Source organism: Alternaria triticimaculans (assembly GCF_023758025.1).
Source record: "Alternaria triticimaculans strain BMP 0046 chromosome Unknown scaffold_15, whole genome shotgun sequence".
NCBI classification, from domain to species: domain Eukaryota; kingdom Fungi; phylum Ascomycota; class Dothideomycetes; order Pleosporales; family Pleosporaceae; genus Alternaria; species Alternaria triticimaculans.
Genome location: NW_026055972.1, coordinates 300,007 through 325,371, shown reverse-complemented (window position 1 = coordinate 325,371; position 25,365 = coordinate 300,007). Strand labels below are relative to the sequence as shown.

General features: G+C 52.3%; 7 protein-coding genes across 7 annotated transcripts; 2 read left to right on the top strand and 5 right to left on the bottom strand.

Annotated features, from left to right (window-relative positions):
- Nucleotides 1-385: 385 nt before the first annotated feature.
- J4E78_008514 (uncharacterized protein) lies at nucleotides 386-3,061 on the bottom strand (the record flags this gene model as incomplete). Its single annotated transcript, XM_049369115.1, has 8 exons — nucleotides 386-1,439; nucleotides 1,487-1,892; nucleotides 1,954-1,985; nucleotides 2,032-2,134; nucleotides 2,187-2,450; nucleotides 2,498-2,592; nucleotides 2,645-2,929; nucleotides 2,976-3,061. The coding sequence occupies 8 exons, from the start codon at nucleotides 3,059-3,061 to the stop codon at nucleotides 386-388; spliced, it is 2,325 nt and encodes a 774-aa protein (XP_049219182.1).
- Nucleotides 3,062-7,180: 4,119 nt separating this feature from the next.
- J4E78_008513 (uncharacterized protein) lies at nucleotides 7,181-8,308 on the bottom strand (the record flags this gene model as incomplete). The annotated part of the gene is made up of 3 exons (XM_049369114.1): nucleotides 7,181-7,372; nucleotides 7,429-8,044; nucleotides 8,139-8,308. The coding sequence occupies 3 exons, from the start codon at nucleotides 8,306-8,308 to the stop codon at nucleotides 7,181-7,183; spliced, it is 978 nt and encodes a 325-aa protein (XP_049219181.1).
- A 666-nt stretch (nucleotides 8,309-8,974) lies between these two features.
- On the top strand, nucleotides 8,975-9,342 carry J4E78_008512 (uncharacterized protein; the record flags this gene model as incomplete). The annotated part of the gene is made up of 3 exons (XM_049369113.1): nucleotides 8,975-8,983; nucleotides 9,006-9,130; nucleotides 9,297-9,342. The coding sequence occupies 3 exons, from the start codon at nucleotides 8,975-8,977 to the stop codon at nucleotides 9,340-9,342; spliced, it is 180 nt and encodes a 59-aa protein (XP_049219180.1).
- Nucleotides 9,343-9,756: 414 nt separating this feature from the next.
- Nucleotides 9,757-11,663, bottom strand: J4E78_008511 (uncharacterized protein; the record flags this gene model as incomplete). Its single annotated transcript, XM_049369112.1, has 4 exons — nucleotides 9,757-9,983; nucleotides 10,081-10,512; nucleotides 10,569-11,453; nucleotides 11,657-11,663. 4 exons carry the CDS (start codon nucleotides 11,661-11,663, stop codon nucleotides 9,757-9,759), a joined length of 1,551 nt encoding a protein of 516 aa, XP_049219179.1.
- A 187-nt stretch (nucleotides 11,664-11,850) lies between these two features.
- Nucleotides 11,851-15,198, bottom strand: J4E78_008510 (uncharacterized protein; the record flags this gene model as incomplete). The annotated part of the gene is made up of 3 exons (XM_049369111.1): nucleotides 11,851-13,127; nucleotides 13,180-15,119; nucleotides 15,194-15,198. The coding sequence occupies 3 exons, from the start codon at nucleotides 15,196-15,198 to the stop codon at nucleotides 11,851-11,853; spliced, it is 3,222 nt and encodes a 1,073-aa protein (XP_049219178.1).
- A 4,449-nt stretch (nucleotides 15,199-19,647) lies between these two features.
- Nucleotides 19,648-20,862, bottom strand: J4E78_008509 (uncharacterized protein; the record flags this gene model as incomplete). Its single annotated transcript, XM_049369110.1, has 3 exons — nucleotides 19,648-20,427; nucleotides 20,482-20,489; nucleotides 20,856-20,862. The coding sequence occupies 3 exons, from the start codon at nucleotides 20,860-20,862 to the stop codon at nucleotides 19,648-19,650; spliced, it is 795 nt and encodes a 264-aa protein (XP_049219177.1).
- Nucleotides 20,863-22,795: 1,933 nt separating this feature from the next.
- On the top strand, nucleotides 22,796-24,072 carry J4E78_008508 (uncharacterized protein; the record flags this gene model as incomplete). The annotated part of the gene is made up of 5 exons (XM_049369109.1): nucleotides 22,796-22,804; nucleotides 22,846-23,202; nucleotides 23,258-23,704; nucleotides 23,756-23,834; nucleotides 23,885-24,072. The coding sequence occupies 5 exons, from the start codon at nucleotides 22,796-22,798 to the stop codon at nucleotides 24,070-24,072; spliced, it is 1,080 nt and encodes a 359-aa protein (XP_049219176.1).
- Between the last annotated feature and the right edge of the window lie 1,293 nt (nucleotides 24,073-25,365).

Sequence of the window (25,365 nt, the reverse complement as noted above, 5' to 3'; positions counted from 1 at the left end):
ATGGGACCACACGTCTACACGGTACGCTTCAAATGCGCTTTTCCAAGGCCATCAATATCTTGTCCTATCAAGGAAACCACAGCCTTATACTGATTCATGTGCATCTTATGAGACGGTACATAGCTCTTCATTGGGTCGCGGAGAGCATGCAGTCAGGAGTGGTCCAACGAATCAAGCTCATATTCTGACGCCGTGGTTGAAGGCATGTAGACACAATGTAGACTTACGTATCGCACACTCTGTCGCATGGCACCTTCCTGCATACCATGTTTATAATAATCGAAACCACTGCATTCGTACTCCTACCAAACGCCGCATCCATGCTTATACATCTACCCAACGCCACTTGTATGCAGACCCTCCCAATCCCAATGCACAAGCAGAATCACGACCTAACCTTCGTATCCGCATCCGCCACCCTCCCAACCAACCCCCTAATCTTCGGCCAAAGCTCCGGAATCCGAAAAGGTTTCGAAATCGCATCGTCCATCCCCGACGCCAGCGACTGTTCAATCTGCTCCATACGCGCATTCGCGCTCACAGCCAGAATAGGCAGTCGGAGCGATTGCTTGTCCGGCCGCTCATGCGACGCCGAAGACGTAGACGACGTCTTCTTATGACAATTCCGCCCCGACGATGGTACCCCCGGCGTTGGTGGTGCAGCAAGAAGACCCTGGTGTTCGTAGTCGCGGATAAGGCGGGCGCAGGTGAGACCGTCCATGATGGGCATTTCTATGTCCATGAGGATGATGTCGAGGTCGTTTCTTTTCTCCGGCTTGGAACTGTCTTCCTCGTTGCGCCAGTATACGCTGTCTTTGAGCCATTCCAACGCTTCTTGGCCGTTACCGGCGACGCTGATGTTCCAGCCGAACTTTTGCAGTTGCTTCCTAAGCACCTTTTGGTTTACGAGGTTGTCTTCTACGATGAGTACGTTGAGTCTGATCGATTGCATGGCTTCTTCGCCTGTCATGGTACGACGAGGGACGGGGCGAGCTTGAACTGCGCGAGCGGAGACTTGGTCGGCTGGTGGGTGCGCGAGGCGCGTGCTGATGAAGAATGCGAATGTTGAGCCTTGCTCTTTCTCGGAGTGGACGCCGATGGCACCCCCTTGTAGCTTCGTAAGCGATTTGGAAATGAAGAGACCGAGCCCCGAACCGCCGTATTTAACGTGCGTGCGCGGCGTGGCTTGCGAGAATCGGGAGAAGAGTTTCTTTTGCTCGTCTGTGGTCATACCACAGCCGGTGTCTTTGACCTTCAGCCAGAGGAATGCTATTTTACCTTCGCCCCATTCGGCTTTGTCGGTGATGTCTGTCTTGGGCTTCTCATCGTCGGTGAAGGTTATCTCGTTCCAGCACTTAGGTGGACGGGTCCAGGAGCCACCGATAGTGACGGTGATGGCCTTTTGAGGGCGGTCCTTGGTGAATTTAATGGCGTTGGTTCTGGTATTGTTAGCGGAGGGTATGCGACATGGAGATGAGAATCTTACAGTAGATTGATGAGGACTTGCAAGAGGCGTGAGGGGTCAAGCATCGTCCAATCCATGCCATTGAAAGTCTCATCAATGAGGAAAACGAGCTTGATGCCCGCCTGGTTGCACTCGACGTCGAACATGCGCACCGCATCCGACACGACCACCGCGGGCTGCACGCGCATTGGCGTGATCAAGATCAAGTTAGAATCAAGTTTCGACAGGGTGAGCACGTCGTCAATAACGCGTTTTTGGTGCATCGAACATGACACGATGATCAACAGCGATTCAATGCAGCTCTGAACTTCTGCTTCTGCCTTGGATGTTTCGGACGGATCTTTCGATGCTATGATTTGGCGTCTGGATAGTTGTTGGAGCGAAGCGATAACGGAGTCGGCGCATTGTATGACTGCCGACAGTGGATCTAGACGTTGGCATACGACGTTAGCGGTGGCTCATATAGCTCGTGCATAGGCGTTACTCACTCCTGAGTTCGTGCGAAGTCATGTCAATGAAGCTGGACTTGTCAACAAGAGTCGATTGCAGAGCGCACAGTGAAATACTTTTCTTGTTGTCGTTTTGCTTCCAGCGCTTCGTCGATGCGGCGCCGCTGAACGCTTTCAGCCCACTTGAACTGTGATATGTCGAATAATGTCCCCATAATGCCTATAGGGATTAGCATATGCGTGATGAAGAATGCAGAAAGTCACCATCTTACTTATCACTTTGCCGTTCTCGTCCAGCTCTGGGTAACTTGAACTTTGCACCCATATATTCGAGCGAATACCATCTTGGTTGACCCAGGTTTTGTTCAAACGAAACTGTATTCCCTTGGCTTTGCCGCTCGTGAGCATGTTCTCCCAACCTTTCTTGACCTTTTCAACATCTTCCTTAGCGATGAGGTCAAACCAGTCGTATTGACTGACTGGGCCACGCGGATGGCCCGTCAGTTCGAAGAACTGATCATTGACGAAGTTCATGCCTATATCGATATTAGCAAGTACTTTGCGATGAGGCAATCTAGCTTACCACTCTCAGGTATGTATACGTATATAGCGGTAGGGGACACTTGGGCAAAGCGCGCGAATTTCATCTCTGCCAGTCGCGCTTGTTCGAGTGCTTCCCTAGAGATGTATTTAGTATGACTGAATCATGCATGCTGCTGATCAATCTTACACCTGTGCTTGTGCTGCCTCTTGGGACTTCTTTTGTGCGTTGATGTCTACGGTATTGCCGGCAATACCGATCAATTTCTTGTCATCATCGAAGACCGGAACACAAGCCGAAAGTACCCATTGCGCGGCGCCTTTCGTTCCTGAGCGTGCCTTCCATCGCATCTCGAACGTAACGGATTTTCCCTGCGAAAGCTTATTCCACATGGACATTACCAGTGCTTGGTCATCGGGGTAGACAAGGTCCATGAATGAGAACTCATCAGGGTTGACGTTTCTGGGTTGGGAGCTGGGAGTTGTCAATGACGTGAAACATCATTTGTCGTTGTACTTACCTCAATCTATACCATGCCTCATTGGCATGCAAGAGCTTTCCCTCTGCATTATACTCAAACACCCCAACATCGCTCATCTCCATCATGGTCTGAATACTTTCCCATCTGGCGTGGAGGTTTGTGTACGGGATATTTTTCAACGATATTGATCTATCGCGCTTGAGGTCATTGATGAGCTGTGCTTTTGATCGTGTAAAGACTGGCGCTCGACTCATAGTGAGATGATCGTCATCGTCTGCTTCTTCCTCCAACGAAGGCGCTTCTTGCTGCTGCGCGTCGGATCCTGTCGCTCTCACTAGCTTGAAGCCACCGTTTCTCCCTGCCAATTCCGCAGTCCAAACATGACCACCGAATTCATATCGAGGTTTGTATTCACCCAGTGCTTGCGCCCATGAGCGGAACAGGAGTGAGGCTCTTTCCTCGGCTAAGATGGAGTTGCACAGAGGGAGTCTGCGGAACGCTTCATTGCAGAAGATAAACTCGAAACCCAGAGCGGTCTCACCAGCTTTGATGACGAAAAGTGGTGCGGCGTCAGACTCCAGATCCTCTAGGTCCAGCAGGCGCGTAGTGGAGCGCTCGGCCGACGGCATTCCGAATGGGTGGTAGTAACCCTCGACGGGACATAGACGAAAAATAGGCGATTAGAGTTAAGGTACGATACTCGGTAGATGCTTTGGTCTCAGCGCATGTTGAAAGATGCGATTGTAGCAATGCGACAGAAAGGGCGGTGTCCAGCAAATGTGTCGTGAGGAAGCTGCCCGGGCAATACAGACTCGCCACTGGGGAAGTCAAGACCACGCTGTATTCTCAAGTGGCTTTGCAAGCTTGATGTCCAGACTATGAATGTGGCGTGTATAACTCGGATGAGAATTGAGTGAGTTGGTGCGTTGTTTGTGGTAGCGTACCGGCTTACCCTAGGTGTGTGAGCCCGGAAAGAGCACCGGTGAAGTACCCAATGTGCGGCATTGCAGCTGCTCTATGTCCCTGAAAGTGGGGTCAAAATCGGACCGTTCTAGTTCTCGATGCCCGCAGTTTCTCACTAAACGTAGATGCACCGGATATCGGATCAGCGTACAGGAGAAGGAAACGTTCTCAGTGATTGGTCAGTGTGGCGAGTGTAAAGCTTTGATCTGGCCGCTAGATCAATCTCGAACGCGGGAGGAATTGAAATAGCGAAAGCGAATCCTTCAGGGTCTGAAAGATCTTCGATTTCGGCGCAATGCTCCGCTACCAACTGCTTCTTTTGGAGACAATGATATTTACTCACATCCCACGCGAGTGCCAACCCAGGTGGCCTCGCAGCATTTCGGCGTGGCACACCGGGATGACCGTCCCAAAGTCGAAGGCAACGTCGCTAATCCCAGACATACGTGCATAATAGTCAAAGAGTACCTTGGCGGATGTCCCGAAAGGGTGAAGTAGGTGATGGTGATTCTCACTCAGCTTGAGGAATGGGCCCGTCACTAGCAGATGTCGCCGTCAGAGCAACGCAGCCTCGGCCTGACAGTGCACGATCAAGAGATGCAGTCAGCTGTATGCATGACCATTGAGGGTCTTGGGGGAGTGCGTTGTCAGTTATCGTTCCTCTTCGCGAGCTGCACTGCAGGTGGTGACACGTCTGATCACGTGCTAGCGCGCTTTTGATCCCTTGGCGTGTAACCCTGGGTTTGGGTCAAGTCGCGACTGCCACGCATTGGTGACACCGCGACCTTCCCCAGCAATCGCCAATCGCGGTCGCATTTCCAAAATTTCGAACTACTACAGGTGTTCAGCCGTCGCTTGATACGCTGACATGAGCGACGATGAGTTTGGCTGGTCTTCGGGTGACGAAGAGCAGTTCGCTGCTAGTACAAACGTTGCGCTTGATGGAAAGCGCAAGATCGCCAACGACAGCGCAGACATTGAGTCTTTAACCAAACGGAGTCGACATGAGGAGAACACCACCGATGCGCCATCGGCCAGCAGAATCCTCGCAAACAACATCCTGAAAGGACGCTTCGGACTGAATGGCTTTCGGCTCGAACAGGAAAGAGCTATTACCCGCCTCCTTGATGGAGGAAGTGCAGTTGTTGTATTTCCCACTGGAGGTGGAAAAAGCCTGTGCTATCAGGCGAGTCCTGTCTTATGAAACGAAATGCTCGTCTAACTTTCCAAGGTGCCTGCTGTGGCGTTCAGATATCAAGACGAAGAGCTTGGTCGCCGGACTCGTGAACAAAGCGGCGTCACTCTAGTCATCGCGCCACTCATTGCCTTGATGAAAGATCAGGTTGATGCCCTCTTGCGCCGCGGTATCAAAGCTGCCGTACTAAACTCATCCATCTCTCGCGACCAATTCCTGGCTACGCAAGACGACCTCAAGAAGGGGCATTTAGATCTGATATACTGCGCACCGGAACGCCTCAATAGCGAAGGTTTCATTGCGTCGCTCAAAGATATTCCCGGAGGTATCCGTCTGCTAGCCGTGGATGAAGCGCATTGTATCTCAGAGTGGGGCCACTCATTCCGTCCCGATTACCTCAAGATTGCTCGCTTCGCAAAAGAAGCACAAGTTGAGAGAGTCGTGTGTTTGACAGCTACAGCCACACCGAAAGTTGCCGAAGACATCCGGGATGCTTTCTCCATATCGAAAGAGGGCCTGTTCAGGACGACCATGTACCGTCCCAACCTACGTCTTCTTGCCGAGGCGAACGGAAAAGACGCCGATTATGTGTCGAAACTCGCTGCTCATGTCAAAAAGTACCCAGGTCCTACCATCGTATATGTGACGATTCAAAAAGGCACGGAGATGCTGGCCGCAGAATTGAAGAAGCGTGGCTTCAACGCCAAATTTTATCACGCCGGAATGCCTGCGCCATTGCGCACGAAAACGCAAGACGAGTTTCTGGCTAGCACCGACATGATCGTTATCGCAACAATCGCGTTCGGTATGGGTATCGACAAACCAGATATTCGTAGCATCGTTCATTTCGACATACCTGACAGCATCGAGTCTTACAGTCAACAGATTGGCAGAGCTGGACGAGACGGAAAGCCGAGTACGTGCATGTTCTACCTTTCGACGAAAGACTTCTATCTCCGCAACATCTTCACCTACGGCGACCGGCCTTCGCTCCGCTCATTGAAGCTCTTGATGCAGGATATATGTTCTCCTGCTCGCTCGAAGCTCAAAGCAGGTGATACTTTCCAGCTCTCACTGTACACTCAGGGTCAGCAAACCGATATCAAAGCCATCGTTCTCGGTATCCTGTACGCGCAAATGGAGCTGAACTTTGGGCTCTTCCGTTCTGCTGGGGCCCTCTACGCGAAGTACTCATACATCACGAAGAACCCGAATCTCGTAAGGAACGATGGGTCATCAGCCGCGTCCGCTATCGTTAGAGCATCCGTCCAGAGTAGCAAATGGACGCACGTCGCCTTGGACGACCTAGCGAACTCATCCAGTATACCTCGAGCAGATCTAGTACGCAAAATGGACGAATGGAACGAGCGTGGCGCGATTGAGCTGAAGAAAGAAGGCGTCCAAAACATCTACCGCCTCGAACGTCCTTTACCATCTACACCCGAAGAAATTGACAAGATCGTCGCGCAGCTGGACGAAACCATGGAGAAGACCGAAAAACAGAATCTCGCACGCACAAAAGCCCTAATCAACCTCATCACCGACAAACGCTGCCTGTCTAGGTCACTCGCAGACTACTTCGGAGAGAGCACTGACATAGCAGAGGAATGCGGGCATTGCACGTGGTGCGAGACTCATACGCAAGCCGTATTGCCTGATGAGCCGCCTCAACCCCCTGACCCAGCTAAGATCCAACAAGTACTGAAGGCAGTCAGCGTACGTGATGACCCTAGGTTTCTCGCCAAATTCGCGTTTGGTATCAAGAGTCCGCGTATGAGTGCATTGAAGGTCGACAAGAATCCTGCGTTTGAGTCGATGAATGTGTGCGATTTCCCTGAGCTGCTGAGGGTGTTTACAGAGGCTTGCGAGAAGGGAGCGAAGAGAGGAAAGGCTTGAGCATCAGCGCAATGAATCTCTTGAAAGAATGATCGTGGTCTGTTGCAAAGATACCCGTCTATATGAAACGAATCACATCTGGTCTCATTAAAAGCGTTTCGAAGAGAAGAATTCCATATTTACATTCATACAGAGTGTACAGCGTGTATCGTGATATCTACGCATGTCGTGTGTCCACCTCCCAAACCCTCTACAACTCCTTCTTCAGCTTATTCGCCTCCGTCTCTTCTTTCCTCAGTTCCTTAACCCCCGTCGCCGGCCTTCCCTCAACCGCCTTCTCTCCACCGAACGTCTTGAACGCATTATAAAACAGCCACTCCGTCGCATGCTCAACCGGTTCGTCGAATATGTAGGGCAAGAAAGGTACACCCGCGAGACCAAGCTATCGTTCGTTAGCATCTTACTCTCCTTCCAATGTCCTTCCACGCAAGCACTTACCCCAATAGGCCCCCACGTCCTCAACGTCTTATTCTTCGCATCCTTCAGCGCACGCCCAGAATACCTGACTATACTGTGAATAGTAAAAGCCGGCAGACCCATGGACGCAACAGCCTGGAACACAGCTCTCTGCGCCATAACAGCCCTGTAATCCTCAATCGCCGGTATCCTCCCGCCAACAACCTGCCCACCCGTCAACGCACTCCCCGCATCCCCATACTTGACTCCCTCGGTACTCGTCGCCTGCTTCGCAGCCTCCTGCACCTTATCAAAGATACCCGCCGCATTACTCTTCCCGCCCGTCGCCGCCATATCCCTATCTTTACTCGTGACATTCTCCAGGCTCTTCTCTGCAGCGTCGTCTATGTACTTCTCTGGGTGCAGTATGCGCTGGTTGCGAACGTACGCTTTGTAGCCTTCGTGCGAGACGTCACCCATGAGGTAGAGCCAGGAGATACCGTAGGCGCCTTTTACGAGGTAGGGATGTGCGATGGGGCGGAAGGATTCGCCTATGTCGGAGGTGTAGGCTACGTAGCGGTGGGCGGAGAGCATGATGGTGCGGATGCGCGAGGCGTAGGCGGCGTAGCGGAGGGAGGTGTCTGTTGTGTCTTCGCCTCTGTCATTATGTTAGCTATCCATATCGTGGAGAGGTGGAGAGAGTAGGCGCATGGCTGGCAATCGTAAGGATGGGATTGAGGATGTATACATACTCGCCATCATATAGCACCTCCCACAACTTCTCCTCATCATTGAGTGTATCCTGAAGCTCTTTCGGTAACTGTTTCCTCGGCGGTGGAATCGAGAAGTCTGGTCGCGCGCCTTGTCGCTCTACAGGTACACCATCGATCTCTTCGATCTTCTTGTTGCTGTCTTTCGCCATGGTCGCTGTGTTGCTCAATTCCTTCTCTTTATAACCAGCTGCGTGCGCGTCGTACTACTAAAGAGAAAAGGCGAAGAGAACGAGAACAAGAACAGGTAATCGAGCAAGCGCTGGTAGTATAAGCTTACCACCCCATGCTTCTTCGGTACCACTACTGCCTACCTCACAGGCCCCCAACAAGCTCACTCACACCACCTCGGTAGCCGCATACAGACGTCACACCCACTAAATCGCTTCGTAACCACCGGCCACCAGCCACCCACCTGATCCCTGCTCTTTCCCTCCCGTTTGCGCCACGCACCAGCCACACGCCCGCCAAGCCCCATCTTCTCTTCCGAAGAGAGCTCCGCGCAAGCACCCGGCAACGCTTGCACCCACCCCACGACTCTCTTAACTCCACCCTCCATCCATTGACGACGCATCACCCCGCTTACGGCACGGAAAACCCTCGAATACCGCAAAGATGGTTGCTATGTACACTATTATGGGCCGTCAGGTCGGATCGCACGTCGTATGTTCTTGCCTTTTCCGCATGTCGAGAGGAGGAAAAGTTTGGATACGGAAGCTGCGAACAACTGCAGTGCGGCGCATGCTCTGCCCGTACTTTCTCGGCGACTCTGGGGCGGGAGAGGATCAATTGGGGATAATGGGATTGGCTTGGAGGATATGAAGGATGTAGGCTAACGTGTTGCTACAGCTTGCGATGGCCACCCTCGGTGTCACATTCACCGGTGCTGCGCTCTCCATGGGCGGCAAGAAGGCCGAGGACCCTACCACTCCCCCGATCAACGCGAAGAGCCCTGATGAGGAGAACTTTGTCAAGTGCGTACACACACCTTCATACCTACGTATCCACACACCCCACGCCTCTACAGCGACATGAAAGCACCTGTTCGCCTGCGAGAGCAGCAGAGGTGGAGAGGACGTGATAGGGATGGAATGGGATGAAATAGAATACGAGAGGACTATGGCTAACAAATCACAACAGGGAGTACGTCAAGAAGGCCGCCGACAAGGTCCAAGGAAAGCAATAAACACGACACAACACAACATGGCATCCGGCTCGAACCGAGGGGAATGATGGTGGATGACGAATGAAAACATACGTCGCGGAATCCGGTATAGCCTCGGATAAACGCGCGTGTGCTTCCAGGGAAGGAGACAGCATTGTAGATATCGCCCATTGTACCAACAAGCAAGCATTGGAACGACTCTATCAACTCTTCACTTCCACGCTTTTCACAGATGATGGGATACTACCAATTAGATGATGACTGATAAACGTGACTGGGTATTTGCGATCTTAACAAACAAGCAGAGAGATATAATCGACCAACCAAGTATAAAGCCCTCGCAACCATCGCAGAACATAACAGCGGGAATGTGCATGCCATCTCACTGAACAGCGAGCCCGTCCTCCCCCATCCTCCTCATATCCCTATCCCTCCTTACTCCCCATCCTCCTCAAGCACAATCTTCTTACTCATACTATCAACAACCTTGCAATAAAACTTCGCCGCCTGCGCCCTCGGGAAACAAATCTCCTCCGTCAGATAATCCGGCAACAAGTCCAATAGTTCCCTGTCTCTTTGTTCGTTAAGCAGGGGCTGGTAGATGAACTCTGTTTCTTCGTAGGAAGAGCCCGATGTCGCGACTGTGAGGTGGAAGTGTAGAGCTGGGAAGACGTTAGTACAACAACAAAGGGGAAATGGTAGGGGTGGTGGTAATGGGAAGGGGATGGTAGAGGGATGTGCATGGTGGAAAAGACTTACTCCCATTCCTCCCCGTCTGCAAACAATCAAACACGTCCTCTTCATCCTCACCCCTCTTGACACCAAGGACAACCAAATTCGTCAAATCGCTATACAAATCCACCTTTTGCTTCGCGAGCGTCGCTTCCTTGGCTGCTTCCGCTGTACCCGGCAACACCACTCCCGTTGTCCTAGCTTTCACCGCGCTACCAGGCACATTCTTCGTCTCAGGTTGTTGCGAAGAGGATCGGGCAGCGGCGAGCTTGCTAGACAAAGTCTTGCTCTCGTTCTGCGCGGTCGCGAGGGCATCGGATAGTTTCTTGTTTTCGGCCGTGAGGCGCGTGGTTTCCTTTGTGGAGGCTGCGAGGTCTTTCTTGAGGGTTGTGAGGGTCGAGGTGCGGGATTGGAGGTCGGTGAGTTGCGTTTTTAGGGATTTGATTACGGCGTCTTGGTCTGTTTGTCGTGTTAGCAACAAGCTCCCTCATCACATAACATATAGAAGGTCGTACCTTTTGCGATTTGCTCTGTCCGCTTCTTAAGCTGCTCAAAGTTCGATTCTTTGCCTGTTGACGCGGATTCCTTGAGCGCTTCGTACTTGGCAGTCATGGCATCGAGCTTCCGGGTGAGGTCACCGACTTTCCGTCGCATCACTGGATCGCGTTCAGAGTCTGACACGCTTCCTGTTCTTTTCCGCGAGGCTGAGGTTCGGCGCGCTCTGCTGTTCGGTTGGGCTTGCGCTCGCCGTGCGGATGGTTGTGATTGTGGTGGAGGCATGCTTTCTGGTATCTCTTCGCCCATTTCAATCGAGTCTTCGATGTCCATTGTGTCTGCGTCTGGCTCTTGTTGTGTCTCGGGGATTGTCACCGGCTCAGGCTCGGTTTCTGGCTCGGTCGCGCGTTTTGTTCCTCTTGACTTTGGCGCAGGCTTCGCTTTTGTCTCTTTCTTCTCAGCGGGTTCTTTCGCAGCTGCCTTGCGCCCTCTCTTTGCTGGCGCTGGTGCTGGCTCTTCGACCTCTTCTTCCTGCGCCTTCTTCGCTGGCCTGCCTCTCTTAGCTGGTTTGGCCTGCGCAACCGGCTCCGGCTCTTCAAAGTCTTCTACCTCCTCCGTGTCGCTCGCATTGGCCTCCTCGACTTCAGCCTGTGCCTTGCGACCGCCCTTCGCCGCTACCTTCTTTGCGCCAGCCGCCGCGCTCTTCTTCATAGCCACCGCGGTTGTACCGCTCGTCCGACGCGTCGCCGGCTTGCCCTTAGCAGTCGCCTTGGTCGCAGCAGTCGTCTTCTTCGTTTGCGCAGCAGTTCCACGCGTTTTTCGCGCGGGTTTGTCGCTGGTGGATTCGGGCGTGGGAAGTGCATTTAGCTCGTCGACCGTCATTTCGTCTTCCGAGGCCGAGTCGACTGTAAAGGAGATGTTTGCGGGTTTGCTTCGAGGCGCCATTTCGGTCTCGTCGGTACGTTGGGTAGGCAAGCGGGGAGTGTTGCGCCGGTTGCGTGCGCGGCGGGATGGGAGCGGGAGTGGGATGGATGTAAACACACAACCCTAGCGTGCCTTCCTGAACTGGCGCGTCACCCCCAGAACAGGCGGCAAGACCTTCACGAACGCAACATTGTTTCTGATCAAAGCCGATATGAGAGAATCGTTATTATTCACAAGAAGCTATTTACTACACTGGAGTGAGCTCAACAGCCCAGCTCAGGTATCATCCCAAAGTATGTATCCAGAACGCCAAAGATCAATCCATCGTGAAGTCGTAGTACAAACCACATTACCACCCCTTCCTTACCCTGGGTATACCTATCTTCCAACACTGCTTCCACCCCAGTTACTGGGAGTCATGCTACTAAGCTTACTCGAAATCGTGCTGCCAGAGAACCAACTTGATGAGACGCCGCCACCGCCAAAGCCAAACTTCCACCACTTGTTCCTTCCGTACTTGCGGCCGCCTCCAAGACCAGTTCTATTGCTCTTCTTGTCGTCGATCTTGTCCTCCCACTTGAGCTTCGTCTCCATGATGGCTTGGATAGAGTTGATGATGAGGAAAGTGGTTGAGCCGATGGCGCGGAAGAAGGCGAGACCGGCGACAGCCCAGAGAATGAAGGTCAGGTAGAAGTTGTTCGTCACCTTGCGGTCCGAGTAGGCTTCGCTGACAGTCATGGCGAGGACAGCGTTGGAGATGAGCCAGATGACTACCATGTAGGTACGCACGGCACGATAGTAGTCTTCCTGTTGCTGCGACTCGGAGATCGGGGGCTCGACAACTTCGACACGGTCACGGAGGTTGCGAAGCGCCTCGTCATATCCACTGTCGATATCCAGCTGCTCTGATGGCATCTCGAGTTCGACAATATCCTTCTTCTTTCCTTTGGCGTCACCCAGGTCGGTCTTCGCGACGTTGTCTCCCTTGGTTCCCCATGTAATGTCGTGGGTGTTGCAGAAGGCGTAAACCTGGAGGGTGGCGATGTAGGACGGAAGAAGAGCAAAGTACTGTGCACTCGACGTGAACATGTGCCATGGATCCAGATACATGAAGGACATGAGGAAGTAGAGACCAATCGTTGTCGCAGTCGAGATGATGAGGTTGGTGAAGACGTTGGCACCGATGGTCTTTTCTGCCTTCGGATCCTTGAGTTGAACAATGACAATATAGAATGAGGCGAAGGTAGTGTAAGCCATGATGACACCATACATGACCATACTCCAGAAGAACATCTTCTTGGCACCTTGGGGTCGGTTACCCATGGACAAGATGAATTGCATGCAGATGAGTAGCGTGCACGTGTAGCGGAGGATGTAGAAGATGTATTTTCCGATGTTGTGGCCGAAGGGATCGAGTTCCGGGTCTGACAGTGAGCCGGCGACGAAGTAGAAGGTCAGGTAGAAGTTGGCAAGCGAGAAGAACGTAAACAGGAGTTGGACGAACTGGTAGACGAATTCAATGTGAAGCAGGATCTTGCGGCCGATGGTGTGGTCAGTGGCCCAGACTTGCTTGAAGTGAAGCAGTGAGTAGACAGCCGCAAAGAAGGCTCCGTTCAGCCAACGACGACGTTGAGAGATGAACTCGGGTACGGTATCTGAGGCATGTTAGTTTTGGCCGTGGAGAGGATTGTTATGATTTGTTCTTACCTGGCACATCCGTCTCACCAGTCGCCGCTTTGACGTATTTCAAGACCCATTGCTCGCTGCGCTTCGCTACAAGCTCCCAACACAGAATACGATCTTCGGCCAAGTACATGTTCGCGGTGAATACATCTGCATCTTGACCATGGAGCGTTTCTCCCTTGAAGTACTGGCTAAGAGGACCGTGGCCTGTGTGATCGTTTTGCAACGCGTGATATCTGTATGCCGACAGCGCACCAGGCAAAACCGTGATGTAACCAAACACCGATTCCAATGGCTTGTCGAGGATATTCGACATCTTGTATTCGAAGTTCTGCGATGCGACAAGCGGATTGAGCAGACCGAGCCATGCCTTTCCTTTACCAGCCTTGATTTCTCCGGCAGCTCCCGCGACGGACGAGTCGGTGTCGAATGCCTTCCACAGATGGTACAGAGCCTTGGGTCCAGGCTTGGTTCCTACGTCGAGTAGAATGCATACGTTCGGGTTGAGTGCGCGGCCGAAGGCGTTGAAGAACCAGCGATGAGAGTTCAGCTTCTTGGAGTTCTTCTCCTTCAAGCAGAAGATCATTTGGCAGGGGACAATGCCCTTCTCAGCGCCCTTGAACTTGAGGTCTGAGTCCAGCGAGACTTGGGTTGTGTATTCGTAGACGTGGGCAGTGACCTCTTTCTGATTGACGTGGTTCTTTGCGATACCTTCTTGGAAGCATCCCATGGCAGCGATCGCGTCGAGAGTTCTCGGGTGAACCTTTCCGCGACCATCCGCAATGATGCATACGACGATCTTCTGCCATCCGTCCTTTCCCCAAGTTCTTGACTTCATGCGCGAACAGAAGTGACTGATGTTCTGCATGACACCATGCATGGTTCGGGTAAAGTCGATTTCGTTCTCGTTGTACATGGTGATAGCGATGAACAGTTCGGTCTCGCGCGGGTTGCCGATGTTCTGGCGGAGTTTGTATCCGCGGTCGCAATAGTCGTCTGGATCGCATGTGACGGCCGTGTATCGCATGTGCGTGAACTCGATGTCGTCTCGTCGCGGAAGGAAACTGTGGAGAATGGTCGGGATCTTGCACTCTAGAATGAGTTCACCGTTGATAAGGCGAACCTCCTTCTTCGTCATTACAGCGTCTCGCGCTCCACGTCGTTCTTGTGCGCCATCGGGAGCCGGCCCGTAGTGCTCTGCCTTCTCATCCATCTCGGTGTAGATGTCCGTGTATGTGTCGTCGGTCATGTACGAGTCGCGCGATCGCAGGTCTGGTCGGTCGTCGCCAATGTCGGTGAAGGGGTCGTCATCGTCGTGAATGGGTATCGAAGTCATATCAGTCATGTCCATGGTGCCCTCAGAGCCGCGGGAGTTGGGTCTGCGGCCGGTGAATAAGGGCTGGGGTGGTAGTGGCCGCTGAGGGCTGCCTGGCCGTGGGCTACCATGGAGATCCACTGGCTCGTATGAGTTGACTGACGCTGGCGGCCGCGAGTAGTCGGCTGATGTGCGCGTGGGTGAATATGGTCGGTCGGGTGACAGCGGCCGTCGGTATGGTACGTATGGGTCTTCTCCCGGCGGCGGCATGTTCGGCGCAGTGTCCATCACTGACGGCGTCCGTGATAAGCCGGATACTGAGGAGTTTGTGGGGTGGTATGATCGCGATACTGGCGATGGAGGTCTGCGGGAAGAAAGTAATGGTAAGTCTGGGTCTTGTAACCGTACGGTCTTGTAGGGCGTCGTGTCGAACTGCGACTTGATCGTCTTCCGTCGCGGCATCTGCGTAGGCATTGCTGCTGCGCTCGACGTCGAACTCAGCGCATCGCCCGCCTCGCGCAGGAAGTCGTGGATGTCCGCCTCGGCCGCCTTCTGCTTGCCGACCTCAGACATGGTCATGCGCTCGCCCAATTCAGCCGTGTTGCTGTTGGCATTCGACATGTTTGAAGTGTCCTCGAAAGACGATCTTCTGGTGGGGAATGAGATTGGGTCCGTATGCGGGACGCAAGTGAATGGGGGGAAAAGAGTGAGACAAATACTCACGGCATGTAGCTCTGTTCGTAACTTTGGTCCTCGTCCACGTTTGTCAATAAACGCATGGTTGATCCTCCCTGTAGTTGCTGAGGGGATCCGTCATCATAGTCATATGCAGGTGGCCGTCCATAGTGTGAACCACTGTGTGGTGTGGACCCGTCCATTATGTGTATGCGTCGCGAAAATTCAGATTGGGTATAGAAAAGTGTCGTCGCTATTCGTGACACTCGAGAAGTGATTGCAATGGGCAACAATGCGATATGGATGTGTTCAAAAAGGGTGTAATAGTTACTTTCCCCAGCAGTGATGCGGCGGAGGCGCATGCAGTGGTGTTGTTTCTTCGGGCGTTGTTATGGTAACCCCGCACCCCTGTCCTTGTTTGCTCAGGCGTGCCAGGAACACAACCCCAGATGCAGCCGCCATGTGGCTTAGACCGTGACACCTCAACAATTCATGCGCTTCCGTCCTTAGCCGCCCGCGACTGTTTTGCCTGTCGTGTTCTATAGGCCCGGGATAGAGCTTGCACTATTGGCATTCGTCATCAGAAGGTTGTCGAGGTGAACGTGAGCTAAGCCTTACTGCCTCTGTATTAGGCCCGAATCATGTCAGATACCCACAGCCGAACCGGGTGTTCGCAGGTAACGTAGGTATGTTTGCTTCTATGCACATGGAAGAACCCCATCAGGTAGGCCTGGACTTCAAATTGGGCTTCGCAAGAAGTGGGTCAAAGATCGAGGAGAGTGGACCCAGCGCCGCGGCCCAGGTAGCTGGCAGGAACGACTTCACCGGTGCACATCATCAAAAAAAGTACCGTGTAAATAAAGAGACTTAAGTAAGACCAGGCCCTATCCTGTGTCAAAAGCGCACTTTATCTTCATTGCGAGAAAGACTTCAGCACTTAGGTATCGCTCTCCATCTGAGCCATGAGTCAGATGTAAAACTGGGCTTCGACTGCGAACTTGTATCTTGTCCCCAGCTCGTCGAAGAACTACTCCTGTTTCGTCGTCGTTTAGCAGGCGGCAGCTGTGAGTGGCTTACCACGCAATGCAGTACCATGATAGGAGCGCGCACATCGTGAGTCGTAGTAGTGCATATCGCTCATTCCTACCGCTCCTCATCTCAATTTCTACCTGAACATATCAACTCTTGAATGTGCGAACTCTTACTGAAGTACGGATACCTCGAAACCAACATCTCCATCAACATGGTACCAACAGCCGTTACTCCCCAGATACTACTGCAAGGACGAAGAAGACTTTGTGAGAGCGGTTTATCGCGATGACGTGTATGTCGAGGCCGGGGAAATTGGGCAATGGATTCAAGATGCGGTAAGTAGGGTTGAGGCGAAGAGGTTGGTGGATCAGCTGAAGTGGAACATCTGGGTTCGAATGGAAGCTGAGAGGAGCTATGGATGGGTACCGAGGAGTATTCTGACAGTCGGTAATACATGCATGAGGGAGTACCGTGCGGTGTTTGGTACGCCATACGCTTTGACTCTTACCAGCCGACCTTCATCTTCATGTCGGTTCCGGGTTCTGATGGCTCCGGTAGCGATGTTTAGGCTGGCAGCGTTCCCGGGAAGGACGATCTTTCGTAAGCTACGCGAGTTAGATCTTCGCGGATGACGTCCATGTCTGTGTCACCCGGACGGATTGCGGACCTCCTGGCACTAAAAGGCGATCTGAGTATCGTGGGCCGATGCTTTATGCAACATGCGCTCCGATGCTTTTTTGTCGACGTCCATGCTTACTTCCCTAAAGTCGGATTTCAAGGGCTAACGCTTCGCATAGTGTCTGCACCATCTCTACCTAGTTGTCGTATGTTCTCGTGTCGCTGATATGAATATCTTTAGCGAAAGTTGCAGTGTAGCAAAGCATATATGCAAAACCCGTTGAAGCATGCCAATGACCGAAGTGCCCTCCCCGAAGCTATAAGAGTTGCGTGTGTTGCTTCAAGGTAATGTACTACTTTACCCGACTGTTCAAAGTCCCGTCACTCCTGCTTAAGAACGGTGATCTTCTTGATCTTCAAGCTCAGCTTGTCGTCGTAGGCTTCCAGGCCTCGACCGTCACTCTTCCTCAGAAGACTGCATAATATAGCGCGAAAGCTATCATCAGCCTGGGTGCATACCCGATGTCCCTTTTCAGCCGGCGTGCCATCATCTCGGCTCTCGTGATCGTGAAGACAGGTCGCGGTTCGCTCAGCTTGCTGAATTACTAGTTTGGTAGGCGTAGCGGAAACTAGACCATGTATCGCGCTTTGCTGCACGGACACCACTAGACCTCAGCAGGTAAATAGCTGTGAGCATAATGCATAGTTCAATCTAGAAATATTTTCTAGGGGACTCATGATGTTCAACCCGAATTCTGTCACTGTCTAGTGTTAGTAAGAAGTAACTGTCATTGTGATAAGATATGAGTGACAAGTAGAGACAAGTTGAAAGGAACGAATCAAACGATCTCGCAGGCTCATGGAGCGTAGGTACCAATGTAGCTGCGTTCCCGTCACTTGCCGTCGATATACATCTAGCAACGACATATCGGCGATGGGTGTATACAAGCTAATGTGAAGATAACCCGGCGATCCGCGCAAGCTGCTCGGAGAACGGCAGCTGGACGACATCGCTTAGCCCGGAAGCATTCCCTCAGACGCGGACGGCACATTCGCTTTTCCCAGGCGGGCCGATGGTTGCGTACCTTCCTCAGTGGGTATGGATAAATGTTTTAAACCTGGTCGGCCATGATTGGCTCTGACATTTGGGTGGCGACTATAAACGGGTAGTTCAATGTTCCCATTTACACCGATGTTGGCATGTGTGCTGATGTGTACTGGCTACGGCTATTTTTCCCGGACCACTCACGTGCCTGTTTTGGTATTTGGCCATTGGAGAGGCTGTTCGCATGCTGTTCATGCTGTGTTACGCTGACAATTTTTCCGTTGTCTAGATTGGATAGTAGGTGTAATGCAGTGTACCCAACAGCTGGGCAATTACACCGAGTGGCGCTACAAACGATAGCTTGTAAGGTGATTTAGTCGACATGCGAGTCAAACACAAGACGCTCACCTAGAGGCTAGACGAGCGGGCTGGAATGCAGGGCTCCTTCAACACACGGTTGTATGATGGCACTCCATCGCGGTAGGCTGAATGCGCGCAAGACACCACCTACAGGCACTACCAGACTGGGCCTTGTCATGTAACTAGAATCTGCCACAGTTGGTGGTGTCCGAGTGAGCTCCAATCGGTGTAGACTTTCCATTGTAAAGCGCACCTGCTATTCCATACGTAACCTGATTCGAATTGTGGCGAGCTGCTGATCGGGAAAGTTCAGCCGTGTATACGACAGGACGGCTGAGTTCGACGAGCACATACTCATTAGCTGCAGCTTAGTTGGATGCCTTGCAAAATCGTGTGTCGCATTCGCATACATGTACGTTATGTGTGTGGCCCGACCTAGTGGTTGCATGGCTGAGGCTCGGTAAACACGACCACTCGAGACCAACGTACCCCCCTGGCCCAACAATTCCAAGTCTGACGTCCCATACGAGAAACGCGAGGTGGGCAGCTGGTGGAGTAGCGAGCAGACTAAGAATGCAAGGCCATAGAAAATAAAAGAAACGGACGAATGAGGCGCGTTACCGGTGAGAAGTAAGTAGTGTGGGTGCAAGGGTATATGCAGACCAACTGTTCTCCGAGAGACGTTGCTCGGCCCGCGGGGCTGTCACTGACTTCGAGGCTGAAAGCTTGAACGGTGAGCTAATGGGGCTCGGTTCTGGGTAGCGGGCCACTCACGTGAACTGAACCGCATGCATACATGACGCAGAAGTATACCAAGTATCATGTAGTATTTGAACATCCGTCTGCGCAGCCAGGAAGCACGATGAGGTGGCCATGCTATGTAAGAATAGATAATCAGACGCAGGGTATCACGCGGAAAATTGTTGTCAAGTGGCGTGGGAACCGGGACTTCGCATGCCGGTCGGAGTATTCGATAGCGGACATGCAGCAGCTAGTGGTACATAGTGCTGCAAGGAGGTTTCCATGTGCAGAATGCACACAGCTTTTGAAGCAGCGGTGTGCATATTGATGAAATGTCGAATCAGATCAAGTCGCGTGTCGACAGAAGGCCGAAAAAGAAATTCTAGACGAATGATGTATGTAAGAGCAGCGCAGGAGATGTAAGCAATGCAGGCGTTAGTGCCACGCAAAGGCGACTAGGACTGAGCGAAGAGGCATTGCTGTATGATTGTAGATGGTGTTGATTCGCTGGTTCCACGACAAGAGACGTTGGTCGCTCATGTCGGGATGGTATCTAAGCGCGCGGTGGAGTGACATGTAGGATGTGACGACAGCCTCCACCATGCATGGCTGCGGCGCAGGTTGTGTGACATTTGCCGGACTATTGGCGTTTAATTTAGGCGAAGTAAGCGCTGACGCATCGATGGCGATGGTCCGGGATGCTGGTTTACTTCTTCTTTTTGTCTTTGATCTTTTTCTTCGATTCTGTCCCGCTGCTTGCGCCGCTGCCTGCCTCGCCGCCCATCATCTCCCCCATCATATCCTGTAGGAAGTTCTCACTGACACCACCGCCCGTTAGAGCAGGTGAATGTAGAGGGAGGATCTTGCTCATCTTCCAGCCCTTTGGTATCGCTGGCTCCGGCATCTCCTTGGGCATAGGTAGGCCCGCGATGGGTAATCTGAAAGGTGTGTTCTTCTGTGTCGGGTTGGCTTTCAGGGCCTGTGCGATGAGGATGTAGAGATGATGCTTGTTCTTCACATCGTCGTCCATCAATTTTCCTTCGTGCTTGAGAAGGACGCGCACTCTGCCAGGATTGGCCCAGTCTTTGGGGTGAGTCTTGTCAGGCTCAAAGACAGTCCGGAGGCCCAGGTCGGCAGCAGCGTCGGCCATCTCCCGTGCTAGAGGGTTCTCCACCGCAAGCTCCTTGCCCACGCGACGCCCTTCAGCCCTTGTCCGTAACCTGTCAAAGTATATGGGGTATAAACACTGGTAGTGCTTGGACTTTTCTCGGTCCGTAGATGTCGTCATCGAGGGCGATTGCGGCTGCAGCATCTGCGATTGGAGCGCCTGCATCTGCGCTGGTGTCGGCATGGGCTTGTTGCCCGTGCTGGGTATATTATTCGCGTTCATCAGAGCGGGTACATCGTCGATGCCCATCTCTGACGGGTCGCTGTCCGAGTCGCTGACTTCTTCGACGCGTGGATTCATCGTGCCTTCCGGTCGGTCCTATGTGGGCGTCAGATTGCGTGCAATGCCAGTGTTCCTCGGGCCGTCACTTACCTCGCCTTCTCCGGTACGATAGAATTATCGCAATGTCGTGAAGGCCACCTGCACGTCTGGAAGGATGTGGGGGAAGCTAAACGCGGGGCTTGGCTATGGAAGAGGCAGGCGCTTCCGACTCGGGTCGGCGCTTCGGCGCTTTTCTTCCAGCTCCGCATCACGGCCCGGGCAACTGCTCTCGTCCCGACGGACAACTTCAGCGCTCTAGCACCACCTCCGAACACTGAGCTAACTCTCTCTTTCACCGCAACTTGCGGCCTCCAGACTCGTCAGGTGACGTCTTGGGACCCAGCGAACGGCCTGCCGCTATTCGCAGGGGTCTGACCGTAATCACCCCGCGCCACCACGTCAAGCCCGCTCCGTCGGGAAAGTACCTCCCATATCGCTATCGTGGCACCTGACTTGGCGTCTACGTTTACTGTCTACCTCATTGCATACCTCCGCACTAGTGCCAACATCTGCAGTCAATCGATTGTGGCAGCTGGACCGCGTGTGCCCGGCCATTGAAGCGTCGACATACCATTCCTCGCATCGAGCCAGTACGATGAAACGCGGCTGGGTCGCATGGATGTGGTTGGCCAAGCCATCACCTGCAGTAGGCATCAGCGTGTGAGTTGAGTCGTTACCTCCAGCACATCCTTGTGTCCTGGTCTACAATACTGTAGTTCACATATCGAGCCAGGCAGGACAAAAGATCAGTCTAGACATCACAGGAAACCACGTCAGGCCATGTCTACGCAATCGAAGGAGTACCAACATACCGACCTTCAAGGCTTCTGGCCCGTATAATACGCCGGTGTTCGCGATACTACGCCTGCGGTACCATGTCTTCTTGCTTCTGACAGAATTCGCGATCCTCCCTTCGTGTTCAATGCCGTCACTAACTAAAAATGAGCTCTTGGATTCTATACACTAGGTTCGGTTACACAACATGGACGGCTAAAACCCGATCCGATCTTCCTGGCATTGGATTGCATGCGGCCGCAGTGGCCTCGTCGATCCCAAACCCCGGCGTATTTCTATACTCCACTTCTACCATGTGGCAATGATGCATGCGTCGCAGCCGTTCGTGAGCCGCTAAAACGAGGCGTTGTCAGTCCTGCATTGCATACGTGTGCCAGCCTTCCAAGGTGAGATGCGATTTAGCAACCGACAAGGACGGGCTATGCACGCACGACTCGCGTTGGCCCAGCTAACAACCGTCCCCGTCTCCTGGATCATTTTACGCCGCGCAGCATATGCAAGGATGACTATCTAGGGGTATTTCTGGTTTTTGCCCTGACATCGAGGCGACATTGGCCCCTGGTCTTACACGATGCGTCTTCCTATCACGTCCGGCTGACCGTCCTTTTATCATCTCGATAGCAAGCAAAATCCGGTAAAACAGCCACAGTCTGCGCTGATTGGCTAACAAAGTAAGCGATTGACCGTTAACACTCCACAAGAATGAATAAGCCTAGAATCCTTTCACCGCATCCTACGTACATATCTATCCAGCTGGGAGCCAGTTCTCAGCCGGCGTTGTTTCTTGCACTGGTCTCCACGATTTTAGGTTCCCCGAACGGCCCGAATTCAGGGCTGAAGATGATCTGCCGAGAATCAAAGTGTGGTTCTAGTGACCCTGAGCCTGATTACACCACAAACGCTCCACTCCAAGAGGACGCCTCACCGGTCGGGTTACCATACGCATCGTGGTTAGCTCACGCTACTATCAATCGACTATAAAGTCACCCATCATTCACCTGCGTTTCCAGTCTCTCAAGGCATTGTGCGAATACATTCGACACTGCACACACCGTTTCCTATATCAATCCTTCCCCTTCCTCCACACAACTCTGACTATTACTTACTGTTACCAAAATCCATCTAGCAACAATGGCACCAGCTTTGTTGATTGACGATAGCGGCAGTTCTAGTCCCGCATCTCAGAGCAGCGTCTCACTTGGATCGATGGATTCAGCTCCTGCGCTCGTCACTTCTCGCAGCCGTCGAGCCCGCCGAGGTCGCGATCATCTTGGTAGTCCTTTACTCAAACGCAGTGCAAGAGGTCCTCCGTTGTTTCTGGAAAGCGCTTCGGGCAACTGGCTGTCGGTGGTAGATGGAGAGAAGGCCTGGAAGATCTTTGACGCATCTGGAGGTGCCGCTGTATCAAACATTGGTCATAGGGATGAAAGAGTGTTTGAGGCAGTAAGGAGGCAACAAGAGTCTGGAGTTGGGTATGCCGCATCGATGAGTTTTCACACCGAAGTAGTGGAAGATTTCGCAGACTTTCTTCTTGAATCAACCGATGACAAGCTGAAAGAAGTGGTATTCTATGGGTCTGGTAAGATAATCCAAACTTCACGCCCGAAACCAAGCTGACAGATATCAGGTTCTGAAGCTAACGAGGCGTCACAAAAGCTAGCCTACCAATATCACTCCAAGCTGAAGCCGAATCCGCAACCTCAACGCAGCTGGTTCATTGCTCGCGATCGTTCTTACCACGGAGCGACTCTTGGTGCTCTCGAAACCAGTGGACACAAAGGCCGCAAAGAGATTTACTTACCGATTTTACCTGAGAAGACGCAGTTCGTATCTCCTTGTAATCCTAGCCGCGATATGAAGAAGGGAGAATCAGTAGCTCAATATGTCGAGCGACTCGCAGATGAGTTGGAGCGTAAGATCCTTGATCTCGGTCCTGATACAGTAGCAGGCTTCGTGATGGAGCCGGTCGTTGGCGCGGTATGTTGGTTTGACTCTGTTTCTTCGTTCGTTGGTGACTAACACATGGCTACAGGCACTTGGTTGCGTCCCCACACTACCCGGCTACCTTAGAGCGATGAAGCGAGTATGCAAGAAATACGGCGTACTTTTGATTCTGGATGAGGTCATGTGCGGCATGGGTCGCACCGGCTATATGCATGCATGGCAAGAAGAGGACGTCGTTCCAGATATCCAATTGGTAGGCAAGGGTATCGCAGGCGGCTATGCAGCCCTTTCCGCGATGCTGGTCGGACCAACCATTGTGGATGCGATGGGAGACAACGCCTTTGCCCATGGCCATACGTTCCAGAACTTCCCGACTGCTTGCGCTGCTGGTCTCGCAGTTCAAGAGATTGTTCAACAGGATAATCTTCTGGAAAATGTTCGCGACAAAGGGGAGAAGCTCATGCAGAAGCTACAAGCTCGTTTGGGCGATCATCCCAACGTGTTCGACATCCGAGGAAAGGGTCTCTTCATAGGGGTAAGTCTGAACACCACCTGGTAGTCGTAGTGCAACTACTAACAACGACAGATTGAGTTTGTGCAAGACAAGCTCACCAAGGCAGCTTTTGATCCAGAAGTCGCAGTAACCTGGAGGGTACATGAGCTTGGTAAGTTCATCTGTTTCGGATGATTGTTTCATCACTAACCATTTCTGCAGGGCTGAAGGATGGATACAATGTATATGTGTACCCAGGTTCCGGAACGGTTGACGGCATTCGCGGCGACCACATCATCATCGCCCCTGCATACAACGTCACCGATGACGACGTTGAATTCATCGTGGAGCGCATCAGTAAGACGATTGTCGATTTCTTCGAGGAGCTCAGCATCACGCCCAAGTTGTAAACATCGACGTTGCACTATCTTGACCGCTATCCGACCTCATTTTCTCGGCAACGAACGATAACGATTTTCCTTGATTACTTTCTTTTCATTGCACGGAAGGCTTTTGTGCTCAGCATATACGCGGCGGCTCCATGAAGCCTTTTCTGGGATCGGCTTTTTGAAACTGGCATTCTTTCGCGACTTTGTCAATTTCATGTGCAAAACTGCATTGGGGCTGCTGTCTGAATCATTCATTGCACTGGAAACGGCTATCAGGCTATAGACCAAAAGATTGTTATCATGTTAGAAGCGCATGGTTCGATTTCTACTTTCCTTGACCTATTATGGTCCAGATATATGTCTACGTTCATGTCTTGATCGTGGTCTTTGTTTCACACGAGCTAAGTAGTATATGACAAGAATTCAGCACTTGTCTATATCATGACAACATGTGTAATGCGTATTGGACATGCCACGCAGAATATAAATCCCTTTATGACGGAACATAGAGACTTTCGAAGATGTTGTACTGCGTTCGGGATATATCTCGTTTCACTGCCATACCCATACAACACACAGCAACAGCAACACGTTCTTCTTTGTCAACAACGATAAAGAAGTAGGTAACGTGCATCTTCGCAAAACATATTCTCACCACACCCACATATCCGCCAGACAAGCGTTGAAAGTCCGCTGCCATGCATCCGAGCTGCGCACAGGCCACCCATCATGTCACGACTCCGCCTTGGCGGTTAAATCACCAGGACGGCGCAAGCGGCACCAATCTTCCAGAACCTGTTGCATTATTCATCCGCAGTGACATAGCCGGAGGCAGTGCATCGCAATCACTCCGGTCATTCGTCTTCGACTACAAATTGTAGTGTAGGGGTGGGGAAAACGTTGGGGGGCCATGACGTTATCCTTCGAAGCGGAGTGCAGCGTGCATCGAACCTTCCATCAGCCAAGCCAGTGGATAGGCAAGAGCGAACCAAGCGAGCGGTACCAACCGCGGGTGAGAGAAGGCTCACATCAGCGTTTCGGGCGTGTGTGCGGGAGATGTGAAGGTGAGATAGGTGCAAGTAAAATAGGAGGATAATTGCGTCATGATAAAGAAGCAACCCGTGAGCAGAAGCAAGTGCAGTTCCACGTGCGGTAGGGACCGCGCCTTGTATGTAGCCTTGGAGTGATTATCCCAGCTTCGCGAAGAACCGGGAATGTGCATCTAGAAAGGCGGCATCGCGGAAATAGCCAAATCAGGATGGACCCTGAACACCTCGAACTTTGATCACAACAAAAGTGTCGAGAAACGGGATC